This window comes from Odontomachus brunneus, unplaced genomic scaffold, assembly GCF_010583005.1.
Source record: "Odontomachus brunneus isolate Ranch 3 - 2012 unplaced genomic scaffold, Obru_v1 Obru_scaffold_011, whole genome shotgun sequence".
Classification (NCBI taxonomy): Eukaryota; Metazoa; Arthropoda; class Insecta; order Hymenoptera; family Formicidae; genus Odontomachus; species Odontomachus brunneus.
The window spans coordinates 2,798,401-2,817,934 of NW_022639461.1; the positions used below are offsets into that span (position 1 = coordinate 2,798,401).

At 43.1% G+C, this 19,534-nt stretch overlaps 1 protein-coding gene across 10 annotated transcripts in view; it reads right to left on the reverse strand.

Annotated features, from left to right (window-relative positions):
- The window catches only part of LOC116840793 (tyrosine-protein phosphatase 99A), a 432,380-nt gene that overhangs the window by 88,278 nt on the left and 324,568 nt on the right, over positions 1-19,534 (reverse strand). For all 10 annotated transcript variants that reach the window (XR_004377413.1, XR_004377414.1, XR_004377416.1 and 7 more), the window contains one exon: positions 19,022-19,145. Coding sequence is in view for 2 of the 10 variants with exons in the window: in XM_032807990.1 (XP_032663881.1) it covers positions 19,022-19,145 (124 nt within the window). In the remaining 8 variants the exon portion in view is untranslated. The remainder of the gene's footprint in view (positions 1-19,021; positions 19,146-19,534) is intronic.

Below are 19,534 nucleotides of genomic sequence, written 5' to 3' on the forward strand. Positions count from 1 at the left end.
TCTCTCTCTCTCTCTCTCTCTCTCTCTCTCTCTCTCTCTCTCTCTGTCCTCTTTCTTCGTTTGATCTCGTCCACATCACTTCGATTGCGAATATATTCTTTCATTCTCCTCTCGTTATACGCCTGTCCTTCTCGCTCGGATGTGGCGACTTCGAGGTTTAGTGCTGAAACTTTCGAGAACATTTAAGAATCCACGAGATTCGTTAAGCACTTTACAGGCGAATAATCCGCGGAGATTAATGCGAACCGTGTTTCGCAATGACTTAAAAAATTCACGAGGGGGAAAGAGAGGTCGAGTAGAGGAGATGGTGTAGAAGACAGCGGTACTAGAATAGTGGTTTCAAGGATCGCCCCGAATAGACAGGACAATAAAAGCTACCCGTGGTAAAAATTATGGTCTTAGGCGAGGAGGAAGAGAAAGAGATAAACTATATATCGATATTTCAAGGTATCATTGCAAAATTACTCGTGATTGCGATCGACAATACCTATACGAGGCTACTGTTAAAGCGTTTACTAACGGAGGAGGAGATAAGGAGGAGACAATAGATTTGTCGTATTCCAAATATGGGAGTAAGCCCTCTCGCGCGGAATAATAAGATTGACGATAATGGCGGAACTTTATTGCCTTATCTCGGCGAGTGAGATTCACTCGCGGGATGAAAATAAATCACATCGCGTCGTGCGCGCAAGGATAGCCTTGTAAGACATGATAAAAGTCCGCGGCGAAATTAATTCTGACGATCCTGTCGAATCGCGCGTTCTACATTAAAGATCGTGTTCCCTCGCCAGCACGCATCAAAAGAGGAAGAGGGAGAGGAGAAAAAAGAGAGAGAGAGAGAGGCAGGGGGGGCATGACGTATTTGTAAAAAACATGCCATAATATATCACCGCGCTATGTAACCGAGACGCGCGCCATTCGAAATTCTCGCGAGCAAAACCGTGCGGAAACGCGCCGCGCACGTTCTAGCGTAATATAACTGCGAGATACATCGCGGATTAACGGCGACGGTACAGTAAATCGGGCTCTTCCCGATAGGGCACACACATACATCTCAGTTTAAGAAGAGTTTTCACACCGGAGAGATACACAGAGTGTGCGACGATGGGAAAACGTTCATGTAGATTAGGTCAAGCTGAATACAAAATCCCTATACCATTTGGCAAACAACCACGTAGTAAAATTTTGAGTTATTAAAGAGGATTGGCGAGGGACTGATATGAACTAATGGTAAATGGCTGACCTATATATTGACATGCTCTCGTACTTATCGTCAAACATCATATAAACATGTATACAGAGTGTTCCAGACTCCTATATCGTAAATATTGCAAAGCGGCATGCGATTTGTTCATTTCAATCCATTCTACATTTCCATCAAAATGTCATTATCATATAACTTAAAAACCATACATGTCTCTCCCCCCAACATGTATATTACATAATATTGAATATCATATAATACTCCATATTGTATCGCATAACGTTGCATTATATCGTATTATAACCAATATTATAATTTCAATATATAACGAATTATAATATAGAATTCATTAGTTTGGTTCTGTATCGAATAAATCGCTTGTTGGCGTACGATGTGTACAAAACTCAGCCCGAAAAAGTATAGGCCACACTGCATGAGTAGACAAGCAATTGTTTGCCAATAATATCTCGGCCAAACTTTTTGTCCACGGCTGTTTGGCAGCCACAGGTCGGCTCTGTTGTGAAACGTTTAGTCATTTCGTGCGTGTAAAAACGTAAAACATTAGAGATTAAAGTAAAGCTAATCGCGTCATGACTCAGCGCCCGGCGAACGCAACGTTTTTTTTTCCGCGTGCATGCCACAATGACGAAGAGTTAATATACGGATTAATACGTTCGCGACGGCTGCTCGCGCCGCTGCTCCACGGCCATTTCGCGCCGCAGATATGCAAACGAATCTGGTCAAGTTGGCTTATCGCGTCATCGATTTTCGGCGCGTATTTAGTGCCGCGCGCTGATAATAAAGTCGGCGACTCGATGATCGGAAAAGTCACGCCGGACATAAACTGGCGCGCCGGCAGTTAGATAAACGCGCACGAAAATCGACCCCGTGAACGTTTATCACGTTCCTTTAGCCCCTTAAATCGAGGATATCGCGTACACATATAGAACAGGCCGGAGAGAAACGTATGGAAAGGGTATATCTCGCTTTAATATATTTTCGAGACTTCTGTCGAGTATTTCAGGAACGTGGGGAACGGTGGAATTTCTTAGAAATGTTGAAGTCGCGTTTTTATTTGTGGTTATAAAATAATGTCAAGCTGTATGAACGAGAAGGATACGTTTCCTCTCGTACGGATCTAATTTGAGCAGTCGGTTTTATTAGCGCGCTTTTCGTTTCATTCGAGACTCCGGATCCTGATTGCTGCTTAGTAGAGATATGCACGTATTTAATGCTTGAATTTTCTCTTGTATTTCGTAGATAAATTTAGCATGCATGGCTATTTCAAGCGCTTGAAGGGATGTTTTATCCTAAAGGCGCTTAATAAATTTCGCTTCCTCTCTTCCTCTCTCTTTTTCTCATTGTCCATTCAATGCTGAATTAATAATGTGTTTTTTAATCAATTATATCAAAAGCACAATGCAAGGAAAGTCGCAAAGTTCCAGCTTATTCTTTTGTACATAAATAATATCTTAGAAGACCATTCTTTCTCTTTTCCCTCTCTCTAACCGTCGAGTTCTGAACTACGCTGCGAAGAAGAAGTGGTTGGAGTTAATAAGACTTTGTTTGAACGAACAAAATTCGTTCAAGCGAACGTTCCATCAACTGAACGAATGATATAGTTGACGAGTTATCAATCGATAATTGCGATTTCAATAGTCAGTAATTATATCAATTTATTAACGCGTAATTTGCTTAACAGATGCGATATCTCTTTGAAGGCTCACGATCGCCGTCGATTTTGTCGATCCAATTGCTTTTTTCCTTTCTCAGCGTAGCAACGTGTTGTTTTCAACGAGTTCTTAGTGACACAATGCGAGTAGAATCGATTCGCACAGTAAAAGACTCCAGCGCTTCTTTTCACAGGCCCTTTCAAAATGAACGGGCAATCTAATCTACGAAATCGGCGGCAAAGAGCGCGAATGAGTAAATTTGTACTAGCCATTTACCGCGACCTCTTTCTCCGAAGAATTAATGATCCGATGAAATAATAAAAACGCGGCAAAAAACACCCGGTGATTTTAGATTTTTACGGGAGCCGGGCGCAAAAGCGCGGGCAAGGTGTGCGGGTTAGTTTTACGCAAACAACGCACGCTCGCGCAAACACACAACGTACCGCTTACATTTCGGATGTAGCGACGTAAAACGTCCTGAAATACTTTCGCGCGTAATATCACGGCTATAGTCGTTGGGCGATTATTCCGAGCGCTCGCGGGTTTTATCCAGAAGTATTATTATCGGAGGAAAGGCATTCGCGTGCGCGGCCAGCATACTCGGCGAGAATACTCGATTGTCGGAAATTGTCGGGAAAGCTCCCAGAGAAAGAGATATTTTCGCACCGTGACGAATTCGTTCGTTGACGCGGGGCTTCCGCGTGAAAAATACCTTAAGGGTCCGCAGCGGTTTCCAAGAGGAAATCCCGATTTGACTTTGGAGGTCTCGTCCGGCGAAACACCGTTCTGCGTAATATGTTGCACATATGTCCATACACACGCGAATATACTAATGTATCGCTCGCGCGGAACAGCTGCGCCAGTAGCTGGGTTACGCTTTCCGTGGTATGCAACTTGACGTATTTTGCCTCGCCGACATTATATTTGCTCACCAAACTTGTCTTGCATAATCATCTCCTTCGTATAAGTGGCGTAAGAGTGGCTACAGAGCCTGATTTTGCATTTACCAGGTATGTAAATATGAAACCGGAATTTTTGTATAGAAAACACACGTTTATTGTATGAAAATGATAAAAAATATTTTATTCGAAGTATTGCCCATCGCTAGCTATACATTTTTCCCACCTGTCTGACAATTTGTGGATGCCACGCCAAAAAAACTGTTGCTCTTTTGAGGCAAACCAATCATCAAGCCATTTTCGTACATTTTCGTAAGAAGTGAAGCGCTGCTTAGCAAGTGCGTGTCCCATCGATGCAAATAAATAGTAATCGGACGGAGCCAAGTCTGGTGAGTAAGCTGCATGCGAAAGTATTTCCCAACTAAACGTCTCAATCGTTTCCTTGACCAGTTTTGCTGTGTATGATGGTGCATTATCGTGAAGCAAAATCACTTTGTGTTGCCTTTTTTTATATTCTGGTCGTTTTTCACGCAAAGCTTGATTCAAATACATCATTTGTTGCCGGTAGCATTCAGTATTAACGGTTTGGCCAGGTTTTAGCAGCTCATAATAGATCACACCCTTCTGATCCCACCAAACACAGCATTGTCTTCCGTCCATAGCGATTTGGCCTTGCAGTCGATGTCGATGGTTCGCCTGGAGTTACCCATGATCTTTTACGCTTAGGATTCTCAAAATATATCCACTTTTCATCGCCAGTCACAATTCGATGGAGAAATGACTTTCATATTTATCTTGTGTTAAATTGGGACGTGTGAAATTTAACACAGAATTTTTTTCACGGTCTAGACTCGTGTGCTGCATCGCGCACGCCGAATATCCCCATTCCAATAATTTATTCGATTTTTATTTCGACTCTTTTTCCAAAAAAATTACTCTGTAGCACTTCTGTGGACGTTTCCTCTGATTATACAAGTCATGATATCTATAAGAATGATTCTTTTTTCGTACTAGGGACGGACAATGTTTATCGATTAATTGAAATAACCGATAGCTTTTCTTCATTCATTTGATATTTTTAGTTGATTTTATTTTATTTTCGTTCGATTAATCGATGTTTGCTTTTTTTATTTCAACATCGGCAAACTAATTTTACTGTTTACGCTTTTCTATGGACGATATTCATAGTTAATTTTATATTTAAGAAATCGCCATTATTTTGGCGGTTTTCCAGCTACGTACATATTGTGTTACATAAAGCCAATTTACTGACTAAATATTATCTAAAATATCTTCTAAAGCCGGTATTCATAGTCGAATCTTATGTTTAAGACCGTCTTAAGTTTATCTTCAGATACTCTATAATCAATGAGATGATTCGTACAACATCTGGATTGCACTCCAAAATGTTTTTTTAGGAGAAAATTTCATTATAGCATCTATAGTATATGTAACGCGCACAATAGTAAGTTTCAGTAAAGTTTTCTACGAAAGAACATTTTGAAATGCAACCCTCTCTGAAGATTAATATAAAACGATCTTAAAAACAAGATCCGGCTATAGCCGATATTCATAGTCAGGTCTTACATTTAAGATCTGAAGGCTCTCCTTGTATCCCGCCGGCCATATCGGATTTGTAACGTCAGAAGCGAGGAATGGCATGGATCCAACATGGCCGCGACGAGATACAAGGAATCCTAAGTTTATCTTCAGATGAATGGTAGATGGTCTACGGATGATTTCATCGATTACAGAGCATCTCAAGATGCAAAGAATAAAATAAAACGCGATTAATCGAAAATCTGATTTTTATATTTAAATAATCGAGACTTATTTAATTTTTCTTTCATTTAATCGTTTGAAATATCGATTTGTTTTCACCAATTCCTACTCCGTATTTCGGACAAAATATATCGAATGTCTTTGCCTATTTCGCGGCCCTCCACGAGAGGTCTCTACAGGTATTCCTGCAGACCCTTAAAAATCTCGGTCGACGTACAACGACGCACAAGGGCGAGAGAAAGAGAGGGTGGGAAAAGTCCTGCGCGCGCGCTGATGGGATGGGTATCGAGGCTGAAACACTGTGCCGGCCTCGGCGCCTCGCGCGATAAAGTAGGCATTTAAACGCGTCAAATAAATCGTGCCGTAGCCAATAAATCTCGAGCCCGTTCTCGGTCCGGCCGATCGCCCCGCGTTACGAACGATCTCCCCGTATGCCTTTATGGCTGTTCGTTACGACGTTAAGAGCGCCGTTAACTTTTGCCACGGACGACGGAATTCCCTTTCCGGCTCTCTCAGGCTCTCTCTCTCTCTCTCTCTCTCTCTCTCTCTCTCTCTCTCTCTCCAGCTCGCCCTCGTGCGCGGGCGATTTTTGATTTCCCCCTTTTCTGGGCAACCGTGAAATTGGCCACGGCCGGGTCACAAGCCGTGTCGCGCTGCACTACGTTTCCAGCTACCGAGATAGATCAGCAACCCTCCCGCAATTTCCTCCGCTTCGGTTTTAAATCGTTTTACAAGATGGCAGCGCGAGTCGCGCATTGGCGACGTCTTTGAGGCTCTCTTACGAGCGGCACCGAGGCGGAGATGGACGGGGGATGGGTTCCCGGAAGCTTAATTAAAAGGTCTTGTTTATTCAAAAGGTTGACACTGCATGCGCAAATAGAGAAACGACATGGCTCGTGGAGAATTCGTGTACCTCCGCACCGCTGACGGAGGAAAAATTCGGTCGCGCGGTTATCGCGTGTCTCTCTGGCTCTCCAAACTCGCTGCTACGGCGCACGTAGGTGTAGGTCGGTTAAAAGAGAGCGGGGGGAAGGAGCGGCGGGGAGGGAGGGTGACATCTCCGGGTGAGTTTTTCGTTATTTTTTTAGGAGAGAGGGAAGGGAGAGGGACACGCCGCAGTAACGCACGCGAAAGGTCACGTCGGGCGCGCTATTTGGAATTCAAAGAGAAAAATCCCGATCGGATATCGCGCGCGTCCGCCTTTCAAATTGGAGTGAACGCCGCGATGATTGGACGTTTTAGAGATGATGCCTCATCCTCCCGCCCCTCCACCCTTGGCTAGGCGTACGGACGGCATCACGGAACGAGCGCGGCGTGCCGCGCTTGCATGCAATCTCGAAACTTGTTATCGCGCGGAGAAGCCAGATAGCTCCGTCTTTTCCGCGCGGAGCGAGCCTCCGGAGGATCCAACCAATCAGGATTCTTATAATTAAGTTTTCCGTCTAATCTCCGCAATGGCCGATTAGTTGGCGGCGTCGGAATGCGGGCGGCGCACATAAACATAGCAATAGCGCGCGATTCCTGAAATTACAACCCGACTCGGAGGGTAGGGGGTGGGGAGGGTGAGCGAAATGCCTCGTGGAAGATAAAAGATTCGCGGAGGAGCAAGGATCCCCCTTGAGATTCTTCGGCAAGGCCCCAGACGTGCTTCCCTCGTTGTTAATCTCGTTGCACTGATGCATCAATCTCACTCACGCGCGAGACCGCGCCGCGGATTCTGACGACTCAACGAGATGGTAGCGGCAGCGTCTGACAAAAGCCAGTGATTTCTCGAGGATGCGATCGACACTCAATCGGGGCATAGAAATTGCGCAGCGATCAGACCTTTGCACACAAATTGACATAGCCATAACATGTAAGACGTGCCGTAAAAATTGACCAATCATGTTGAGTATCATTGAACCGTAAGATCACCATTTTCGTGAACACTCAATTGCAATTGCTTATGACAAATAATTCTTACGTTATGGCAATGTCAATTCGTGTGTGAAGGGTCTTAGGGTTATAGCAAAACTTAAATAAAAAGACTTAAAAATAAAACGTAAGCAAAAGACTTAAAAATAAAACTAAGCAAATTGACCAATCATATACGTTGATTTTTAGGTTATGGCAAAGTCCATTCGTGTATGAAAGATCTTAGGGTCATAGCAAAACTTAAATAGAAAGACTTAAAAATAAAACGTAAGTAGCAAGCAAATTGACCAATCATATTCGTTGATTCTTGGATCGTAAGGAGAATCATCGGCTATGATTTGCTTACTGCTTACGTTTTTTGTGTGTCACAGCTCTTAGGACCGCACACAAATTTCCGTAGAAGAAAACTTAGGGTGCGTTCAGATGGAGAAAGAAATAGCGTAACAGAACAGTTACGGGAAAGAGATATAGTGGGGGTCAGCCAATCAGAGTAATTCCGTTTTTATTCCGTTCTATTGTTTGATAGGTAAGTTCCACAGAACAATTACAATTACAATTTACAATTTTAGGAAAATTTTACAATTTTAAAAAAATTTTACAATTTTCGATGTTGATAGATTAGAATGTTTTCCGCTTTTGTTTCGTTCCGTAACAGTTCTGTGCCATGTGAAACCTATCTATCAAACAATAGAACGGAATAAAAACAGAATTATTCTGATTGGCTCTGACACCCACCATATCTCTTTTCCGGAACTATTCCGTTCCGCTATTTCTTTCTCCATCTGAACGCACCCTTAAGCTGAGGAACCAATCAGGATATTGTCTTATCTTTGCGTATTCTGCACGGAAATAGAACTGTTACACTGCAGTAACTAGAATCTAATTGAAATTCTAGTTACTCCGTCTAAGTTCTAGTTACACCGTTACTTCTATCTTCTTCTAGAGTATGTAAAGGTAAAGTACGCAATATCTTGATTGATTCTCCAGTTTAAGTTTATGTCTTACGTCTATGTGTTAAGGAAATGTGTGTGCGGGAGCCCTTAGGGCTTTCGTATGGATTGCCGTAACGCGTAAAGGTGTAAGGTTAAGTCCACAATCTCGCTTTAAGTTTTAAGCCATAAGCAACTGATCAACCATAGTCGGTTATTCTTGAAAGGGAGAAAACGGCTTAAAATCAGGCTAAGGTGTAAAGAGTGTAACGTAACATCGAGTGATACTCACAAGTAACACTACTCAAATGCCACACGCTGATCTTCTTGAAACTTTGCACACATGTAGTACATCGAAAAACAGCAGACACGTATTTTTTATTTTGGCAAGACATTTTAAGGTTAAAAAACGCATTCGAAAATTTAACACTCTATAGCACCATGATAACTAACGCTACTCCTGAGCGTCATTCTTTTATAGCTTTTACGACATTACTCTATTATAATTTCATTGTCTGAATGTTTTTGAAGTCGCTAAATATGATTTTGACAATTAATTTTGACAAATAATGATTTTGACAATTAATTTTGCGAGATTCAAAACGGCGGGCCGAAATCGCAGACATTTCAAAGACTTTATTCAAAGTCAGTTTCGAAGAAGTTTTTTAGACCTATGATTACGATTTTGGCATCAATTATATCAATCTTGAGGACAATGAAATTATAATAGAGTAATGTCGTAAAAGCTGTAAAAGAATATCGTTCAGGAGTAGCGTTAGTTATCATTGTGCTATAGACTGTTAAATTTTCGAATGCGTTTTCTAACCTTAAAATGCCTTGTTAGCCAAAATAAAAAAATACGTGTTTAATATTTTTACGTCTAATATTTTTCGATGTACTACAAAGTGTGCAAAGTTTCCAGAAGATCGGCGTGTGGCACTTGGATAATGTTACTTGTCCATTTTTCATGAGATCTCGCGCTAACACAGCTTGTCCCACAACGTCACGTGCTCCGGTTTGCCAATGTTCTTTTTTTAATATCTCGAAATCTCACGCGATTTTTTTGAAAAATGTCAGGGTTCCTCAAAGTTGACGTGCTCTACTTTCACACGTGGTTTTGCATGTCTCTGTTATGTCAGATACTCTCTGAATAGATAATGTGCGAAAACCCTTACACCACGTCGTGCTAGGTCTCGCCGAGAATAATATCCGTTTCCGCGCGGGTGAATTGTGGAATTGCGCGAGCGCAGCTCTTGATTGCCGCGCGAGAACCGAATCGACATACTTTTATTTCTGGTTTTTTTTTTTTTTTTTTTCGGAAGCGCATTTCGTCGCGTTCCGCGCGCACGGCGCGTGTCAAACCGTATGACGTGCGATCCGTGAAATATTCAAATTACATTGCATTTTAATATTCTATTTTATCTCGCGCGAGAGTCGCATTATAAGCGTAACATAATTTCCAAAGTTTTGCGCATTCCACATTTGTACATATTTTCAATTTTATGGCGTCGTGCGCGCGCGCGTGTCCCTCGTTTTCCGCTACACGAGAACGAATGTTGATTATTATTCTCGGCCGATGCATTGATTCGAAACGGGAAAAAGTCCGCGTTGATCATCTCCACAAATATAACTCACAATGAACACTACCGACATGACAAAAGCGATTTTGATTCGCACTTATTCTATTTCCTTCAGTTTTTTATGAAAAAAACGTAATAGTTTGTCACCAAAGAGCGCCAAAAAAAACATTCCTTATATTGCCACGTTTTCTTATGAAAAACTGAAGGGAATAGAATAAGCGCGAATCAAAATCGTTTTGATTACGTTTGTAGTGTTCGTTGTCAGTTGCATTCGTTTCATCGAGATGTATCTAACAACACTATGACGCCCGCGATTCAACTATTAAAGCGAGATCAGGTAGATTGATCTTACATGAGGTCGAAGGTAGATTATAAGCGCATCGTATAAGGGTAGTTAGAAGGAAGCGCTTATTACGGGTCGGGGGAGATTAATTATCGAACGTCGCGAGAGAGAAAGAGAGAGAAAGAGCGCACGCGCATCTCCGCGTCAAATTGCGTGACGCACAACCTGTAAAATATTCAAATTACATCGCATATTAATATTTTATATCTCGACTCCCGCGCGCGGGCGTACGTACATCACATTAAAAATATAACGTAATCTCGCGAATATTTTTACAGAGGCGGAGGAGTTGCCCTCGTAGGCGGAGAAGCGCGAGCCCGTTCGTCGGTAATTGCACCGCGTATATCATTCGCGACGCGATTAATCGTTTATCGGAAAACTAATCGGGGGCTAGCGGCGCGGAGGTACGGGTTATGAATTAATCCGTTATCCAAACATATACGTTATCCCCATAAACGGCGCGTCGAGGTCGACGGTCGAAATTATATCCGTCGAGCGCAAGGAGTTTTTCATACGATCGAGTCCTTAATCCGGCGTCAGCTGCAAAATTCACCCCGGGATGGCCGCGGCAAAGGAGCGAGCGGACGGGGGGGAGACGGGAGAATCCGTAGGGGGAGAACGGGGGGGTCGAGATCTACGACGCTTCAACACAGCGGTGATCAACGATATCACGTATTTCGCATTACGTTTACGACGCCGAGGAACAGTTTACGGCCGCGAAATTAAGGCACAGAGTTAACGTGCGCCGCCACGTTAACGCCGGCCGATTATGTTGGCTGGCGTTTCGCGCCAGTCTTAATTAATCGGTCGACTTATGCGAGGCTTTCACGATCGACTTGATGCGCCACGTTTAATCCGCGCTTTTTCACCGGTGATAACGTGCCGTTCACATCACGTTCATGTTCCCGTTCCCGTCCCCGTTCCCGGCCAGAAAATCAGAGAAGCACGAAGCTGGCTCACTCTGAGAAAATTTTTTGGTTTAAGAAACCAAAAAATCTTCATTTGCTAACTATTACTGATAACATATTTAGTTATCTTTCAAATAAGAATGTATATACATTTTATTAAAACCTCGGCTTTTTATGGAAACGACTGTCTATTCTATTTAAATGTAAAAGAATCTAGATTTAAATAAAGATGCATTATTGGTAGCCACTGAAAAATATCTTTTTTTTGGATATTTTTTCTTTCAATGTACAACTCTCTATATAAATAAGTACTAATATTTTGTGAATAAGAAAATACACGTTTTACTAAAACCTCGATTATTCTCATGAAAGCAATTGTCTATTTTGTTTTAATAAAAGAATTTAGATTGAAGCAAACATGTTATTGGTACTCACTGAATAAATGCTTTTCTATTTTATTTTTTACATATTTTTTCTCTCAGTGTACAACATTTTTGTAGTGAATAACTAATATAAAATATCTTTCAAATAAGAGAGAATATGTATATTTTATTAAAATTTCAACTTCTCATGAAAGCAACTGTCTATTATTTAAATTAGAGAATTTAGATTTAAGTAAATATGTACTACCAGTACCTACCGAATAAATATCTGTTATTTATTAATTATTTTTTATCTCAGTATATATTTTTGTAATAAACATCCACACGAAGGAAATTTTATAGTAAACATTACTGTAGAATTTTATGAACGAGGCACAGATCGAAATTCTAAAGCAACTGATTAGCTTTTCATTTCATATATTTCCTATTCATATTTACTCATATTTTAAAAGATGAAATGTGCTGTTAAAAAATTTGCTGTTTCCAACGAAATTTGCTGTGTTTGTAACGAAATTTGCCATGTTTCTTAATACGAATTTGGCACAAATGTAGAAGTATAAAAAATATTTAGATCATATTTTTTCATTTTGGCGCACTTTGAATTTCACGAGTAGTTTATAGCTTTTTAATGTTCTCACTCAAAAATGCATAAGAAATAAAATTGCATACAAGATATAGTTAAATAATTTTAATATAATCGACATAGCTGAGACACAAATCATTCTAAATTTCTTTAGTCGAGATTCCAACCGGAATATTTCAAATCTGTGCTAAATTAGTCAAAACACATGTATGCGGCTCTAATTTCGTGTGCATTAACTCCTCCATATTACGTTTCAAACATTTTGGTACAATTTCCCCAAATTTTGGGGCAAACTTATGAAAGAGCTATTTGAAGCATTTATAATGTAACCTGTTCTATCTTTTGCTCGTTCTATCTTCAAAAATATGATGTCTGGCGATCGCGAATCTCTCGTCAAATAGGAAATTATAAAAATGATAAAATTATTCAACCTCCTCGAGTTTCTGCTGGTGCGGAAAGCAGTCTCCCTTTGAAAATTAGCCCCCCCCCCCGCCTTCAGTTTTTTTCTATTGGCAAGATCTGGACTTTTACGCGCGAAATATAACTTCTGTGATGTAGTGACGCTGGCGAAATGGTGTGCCCTTTGTGCTATCTCGAATTTAATCGTCATATTTAATGAAAATGTCCAGCAAAAACTGAAGCGCTCCCGCGATTATTATTCGTGCGACGTGCAATGAAATACTCATTTAACGCTCGTTAAGTGCACGTCGGTGCAGTTCGCGGGCGAGCTACGAGTTCTCTTCTCGGAGGAGAGGGCCCCGATTTATCCCACGACTAGACCAGATGAAGTTCCTATCCTGAAGGTGTCCTGAAACCGAAAGCCGAGGGGGGCACCTCAGCGGGCAGCCGAGAGAATGCGCTCCGGAGCGCACGCGAGACAAAAGTAATTAAAACTCGCGGATCGCGTGCGTCGCGACCGCGTCCGCGTCGACGACGGTTCGTCGAGCTTGCGCGAAATTGGAATTCCATTTTAATGCGTTTAACAAAACGCGGAAGATTAAGCGGAAGAATCCCGAGGAAATTGATCAGCCGCCCGCGGGGACGCCAAGATCGATAGTCTGTTCCGTCTAATAAACGCGGCCGCGGCATTTATTCCTAGCCACTTTTCTGATATTACGGAGATAAATGATCGGTGACGCGGGCCTTACCCGGGGAAGGCATCGAAGCGCGGCCGTAGTTGGGCTGCCGAATACGCCGTTTGCACGGCATGCACGTTGCACCGGCAAATTGAAAACGTGTTTGGCCATGTATAACGTACACGCTTAGGCTTCGCGAGCGTTTTTAATTCGGACACGCGCGGCGAATGGTTAGCGAGTCGCGAGCGAAGGCACGAGAGAGAAAAAGAGGGAGGAAAAGAGGATCGAAATCGACTAGGAATTAATTCCTGATCATGGTTGATCAGGAATCCAATCAGTTATTTGCACGAGCTGATGTTATCGGGCCCTGACAAGTCATGTAACGCAACCTGACAGTCAGGACCTTATTAATAACGCGGAGGAACAAAGAATAATACTGTAAAAAGGCAAAAATTTGCCGGTAAGGGAAATGTATGAGATCGAGTTATCTTCATATTTTTGGGATTATTAAACTTGGAACATTGAATATGAAGTTTCAAATTGTTCCAAATCCCAGGAAACTTTGTGAAAATGTTCTTCTATAGAAAAGCTTCATTTTCAGAAAATATTTTTTAATAAATGTTTCACAATTGTGAACAAAAAACGTCTTTCTTATTAATATTTTTTAATTTAACGAATTATTCTTCGGTTACCTGACCTATTCGTAGTGCAGGGAAAATAACGTACAATCAAGAGCAGCGTTCATGTGCGGAGCTAGCGACTAGCTAATGGCATGCTCATATCGTTATTTGTGATGTATTAGGTGTACTTTGCTTCCGCCGTTTTTTTTCCGAAATTCGAGGCTTTATTATAAAAAACTGGTTATACATTTATGATTCAAAGTATTGTCCATCGCTGGCCACTACTTTCTCCCATCTTTCGGGCAGCGTACGAATCCCGCGTCGAAAAAACTGGTCATCTTTTGAGGCGATCCACGAATCGATCCAATTTTTTACTTCTTCATAAGACCGGAAGTGTTGGTCAGCCAGGCCGTGTGCCATTGATCGAAACAAGTGATAGTCAGAGGGAGCAACGTCTGGAGAATACGGCGGGTGGGGTAGGGTCCCATTTCAACGTTTCCAAGTATGTCTTGACCACTTTCGTAACATGGGGTCGAGCATTGTCACGCTGCAAAATCACTTTATCGTGTCTCTCGTTGTATTGCGGCCGTTTGTCTTTCAATGCTCGGCTCAAACGCATCAATTGCGTTCGATACCGATCGCCTGTGATTGTTTCAGTCGGTTTTAACAGCTCATAATACACTACGCCGAGCTGGTCCCACCAAATACAGAGCATGACCTTGGAGCCGTGAATATTCGGTTTGGCCGTCGACGTGGAAGCATGGCCGGGAACTCTCCATGATTTTTTGCGCTTGGGGTTATCGTAATGAACCCATTTTTCGTCCCCAGTCACAATGCGATGCAGAAATCCCTTTCGTCTTTGCCTTTCAAGCAGCTGTTCACAAGCAAACAAACGCCGTTCAACATCTCTCGGCTTCAATTCGTACGGCACCCAATTTCCTTGCTTCTGAATCATTCCCATGGCTTTGAGGCGTTTTGAAATGGCTTGTTGAGTCACTTCCAGTGATCGTGCCAATTCTTCTTGATTTTGACACGAGTCTTGATCAAGTAATGCCTCCAATTCTGCATCTTCGAAAACCTTCTCTCTTCCACCGCTATGCCGGTCTTTGACGTCAAAATCACCGTTCTTGAAGCGTTGAAACCACTCACGACACGTTCTTTCACTAATAGCGGCCTCATCATAAGTATTTGAGAGCATTCGATGAGCCTCAGCCGCAGATTTCTTCATATTGAAGCAGAAAATTAAAACCTCCCGCAAATGACGAGAATTTGGCTCGTAAACTGACATTTTCAATCGAGAAATAACTTTATGATGCAGACACAAATCGACTAATGTTTCTATGGGGTTATGTTGACAGATGCCCAAGTTTATTGTATGACGTCTATGATCTATTTATTTCAACCATCACTTATGGCTAAAGCCATTTGTAGGAAAACGACGGAAGCAAAATTGTGCACCTAATAACATAAATCACTTTTTTACTGCAAAAAAGCTACTTTTGAATTTTTTGAGAGTAAATAATAACGAAAAGAGTAAGTTTTGGTTGATAAGAGTTGCGAGTACATTAAGTGATCAAGAACTATCTGTTAAACCCACAAAAATCTCAATAGAAAAATCAGTAAAAAAAGACTTCTGTTGTTCACAATTGTCAATCGTTCATTAAAAAGTACTTGCTGAAAAACGAGGTTGTAAAAAAATTGCATTTTCACAAAATTGTTTGACTTGGACTATTTTGAGCTTCATGTGCGAGTTCAATAGACTCAGAAATATAAAAATAACCCGATTTTATACATTTCTCTCGCCGGCTTTTACATTATTCGTTCTTGAAGTGAAGTCTCACACGACACGAGTGAGAAGCGGCAGTATCGCTCCACTAGGAGCGATGAAAATACTGCTACTCGAAAACGCAAGAGTGAATGTTTCACTCAAGCTTAGAATCGATTCTGATTCCACGTAAGCGAATGTTACAATCGATTAGAGCGGACATATTCCTCCGACGATGGAATATATCAGATTCGCTCTTCGATTTCGAGTGAAAATATTCACTCGACGATTCAGAGTGGCGGATTTACTCTATGAGTGAAAGGTCACTCGAATTCGAGTGACTCGGTGGTCATTCTCGAGTGAACTCTCACATCAAGAAACTTACGCTGAGTAACATCATCTCACACAAATCATATAACTGATTGGGTTACTCAACCTGATCAGCACCACAGGACGAATTTCTAGTCGGGAAAGGACCTCGCGGGTCTCTGTCGCGGACGTTTCATAATAGCTCCGTGTGTATGTATAGCGAGCGCGATAAATATTCACACACGCGTTACGCTGAAACGCATCCAACGCGTCCAACTTACGTAACATAATAATCCATATTTCTCCTGACGCGTACGTTACACGATTCGCTCCAGAGGATCTGTTATGCCGACATCGCGACGACGACAGAGTCGCGCGGAGAGAGTTCCGGACGAGCGGGAGCAGCGCGTGTCAGCGTCATCCTCTCTCGGAAAATCGGCGAGGCGCCATTGTAAGGAGATCCTCGTCAAAACGGCGGTTGATTTCCGGGAAGATTAATAATCTTCGAACGCGCGGCGCGAGAGACTGCAACGCCCGTCCGCGGCAATTCTCTCTCTTTCTTTCTCTCTCCCTCCCTTCCTCTCTCGCGCGCGTCTGAGGGAAATTCCCGAACTTTATTATAAAACTAATATTTTCCAAGTTCTATGAGGTATTACGATAGTTTTCTGAAAGGGCCTGCCAGCCGAGCGGCAAGGCGAAATGGTTCGCGGGGCGAAACTTCAATATTCGGCGACCATAACGACACCGACTGATATATTATTTCCTACAACTTCTACTCTCGGGGTTTTGTCTGCTTGCGGCCGGAAGAAAGGGAAGAAAGTGCGCGGGGGCGGCGCGGCGGCAGTGATGGTGATGGCGTGGCGGCGGTGAAGACGTGGGAGGGGAGGAAAAAAAGGAAGAAAATGGAAACTTGATTAAGAATTCCATCCGCTCGTAGTCTCGCGCGAGCGTACTCCTTCCAGAGCCGCGATGTTCGTCGTTGCGTAGTGAGATGAACGAGCGGCGATGCGAAGATTTAATAATAAAATTGCAGCCGCGGCTGCGCGAAGCGCGCCTTTCGCGAAAGATTTTTTAATGAAAAGTCGGACAGACGAATGTGAACGGGCGAAAAGACGGGCGGACGGACGAAATCTCGCGTGACTACGGTCCATCACTTAAATTAACCCGCGCGGAGCGAGAAGCGAAACTCGAAGTACTCGCCGACCGCGCATCGCGCAAATTAACCCTTTCGCTAAGGGCAGCTCGAAGCGCGGTCGGAGTCGCTTCTTCAACTGGTAGCGCTCCGCGCTCGTTCCTTGATACGTCGATAACGATAACGTCCGTTACAAAGTAGTTTAGCGCTGTGTCGCAACGGCGTATTTTATTTATCGTTAACCGGCTCTGCAGAGTCGAGTATCAGCGAAATTCGCGAGAGAGTGTCTTGCGAATAATGTCTCCTGATCTCCGGATGAAGATTGATTTCAGTTTCTCTGGCAACTCAGCAGGACCGCGCTCTTAAAGACGCGAGAGAATCAAATGTTTCGGAACGGGAGCACCGATATCCTCAGACCGATACAAAATGTCGAACGTTGCGATATTTCATAGCCGTACAGAACAGAAGTCAATTCGTTCCTTCCGTTTTTTGCTCTTGATACGCTCTTTACATCTTCACACGCCTCGTTTCGGCTGCAACAGTATTCGCGACTGGTCATTCGGGGCGACATCGAACTCCCCTTTAACTGGAAGTGAGGGAGAGGATTCGTGGGAGAACGGAAGAGGGAGAAGTCGGAAACGGTGGGAAAAGTGGGAGTCGGTCGCGAGGTCGAAGTACCTCTACTGGGAGGCAAGGACAGAGATAACGAGACTCAGCGAGAGAGGGAAAGAGAGAGAAGGACGTAGTGGAGAACAAAGGGTGCTTATCGACACCGCGGTTCTTATCCTCCGGTAATTCCTTTTATTTTATCCGTTTCTTCTTCTCGGAGCGCGCGTGAGAGGGAGAGAGAGAGAGAGAGAGCCCTTCGAACGACGACGGTGGCCCGGTTATCCGTAAGATAATCAGACCGAGATCTACTCGAGCGTGGACCGCTATTTCCGGGGCGTAGCTCGAGGGGGCGATTTTTTCCCCCCTATTAGAAATGTTCCTCCGTCGGGTGAGGGCGACATTAATTCACTTCGGCGTAGCAATTTGCTAAACTTCGCGAGAAAGCGACAGTGGCGTGTCGCGGAAATCAACGGTGAAGTTTGACGTCACCGGCTCGGCAACTACTAAACGACATTGCGAGAGAGGCGGACTCTTCCGCTCTTCTTCTTTCCCAGCCGTCGGTTAAGTCGATCAAATTAATTTTTCTCTAGACTCTCGTTCGCGACATTTCCGTGCGCGAGCACGCAAACCAGTGTCGCCCGCGGAAGATTTATAAATGCGGCACGACGTCTTCCCCGCGCTCGGAGAAAAAACATATGATGGAAACCATATAGATGACAACTGTACGAGTTTCGTATGTAGTTATTGCGACTGCAGCTTCAGATGCAACAACTACAACAGAATAGTTTATTACTCTTCCGAGTGGCAACGTATTTGCTACCTCGGAGTGGCAACTGAATGGTTATTAATGTTTTCCTCAATTTTTCTCCCTTTGGGACGCTCGGAAAAATCCTCAAAAACCATTAAAACTTCCTTCAGTCTTCTAGTCGAAAACCATATGATTCTCCTGTGAGAGATAAATCGCTAAGCATTTCATTTTTTATGATTTTTGAAGAAAAATGCTCCGAGAAACGAACCCTTCTTGCAATGGCTCGGACACAAATGACTCTGGTCGCCATTCTGGATGAGTTAAACTGCATACATTGAAACTCTACACACGAAACTCGTACGGTTGTCACTTATATAGCTGCCATCGCAATGTCTTTCTGTCTGAAAGCGCGCCCTTGTGTCTTTGGTTTCCCGAAGGAAGCCGTTTTCCTTGTCATGGCACCACGACGGCGCAATGCATCCGGACGAGTGCGAATTCACGGATCGCAGAACTCGCTGGCTCCAGCGAGGGGCTTTTTTGCGAGTCAATATTTAACGAACTTACCGGGTGTAGATGACGTACTGTGAAATTGGAGTGTTGTGGGAATTAACACCAGGTGCCCACGATATATTCACGGCTTTGGACGTGTAGCTTATGACGAGCGGTCGTTCCGGCGGGTCTGGCACATCTGAAAGCAGATTTGATCATTGCGCAATGAATTGCGTGCCAGGCGCAATTTGCAAATTGTAAAAGGAAAGAAAAAATCGCTCGAAACGGTCGATAATTCCGGCGCGTTCACGCTTCGCACCGTAAATCCGCCCCGACTAAACGAACATCGTCTCTCCCTTCTACCCCCGTATATGGGGGGAGGCAACGGCGGCGCTCTCTTTCGCTACTTAGGAAGGAAATTATTTACGAAGTAGTTACAGCAGCTGTATGTACGGGTGCGACGCGTCCTGAGGCACGACGCTACTAACTCGCTTTAGTTTCTTAAGCTAAAATTTATTTTGTCCAAAGTTGGAGTCACGTAGTTGATATTTCTTACGGATATTTACATCGACGCGGAATGCGAGCGAG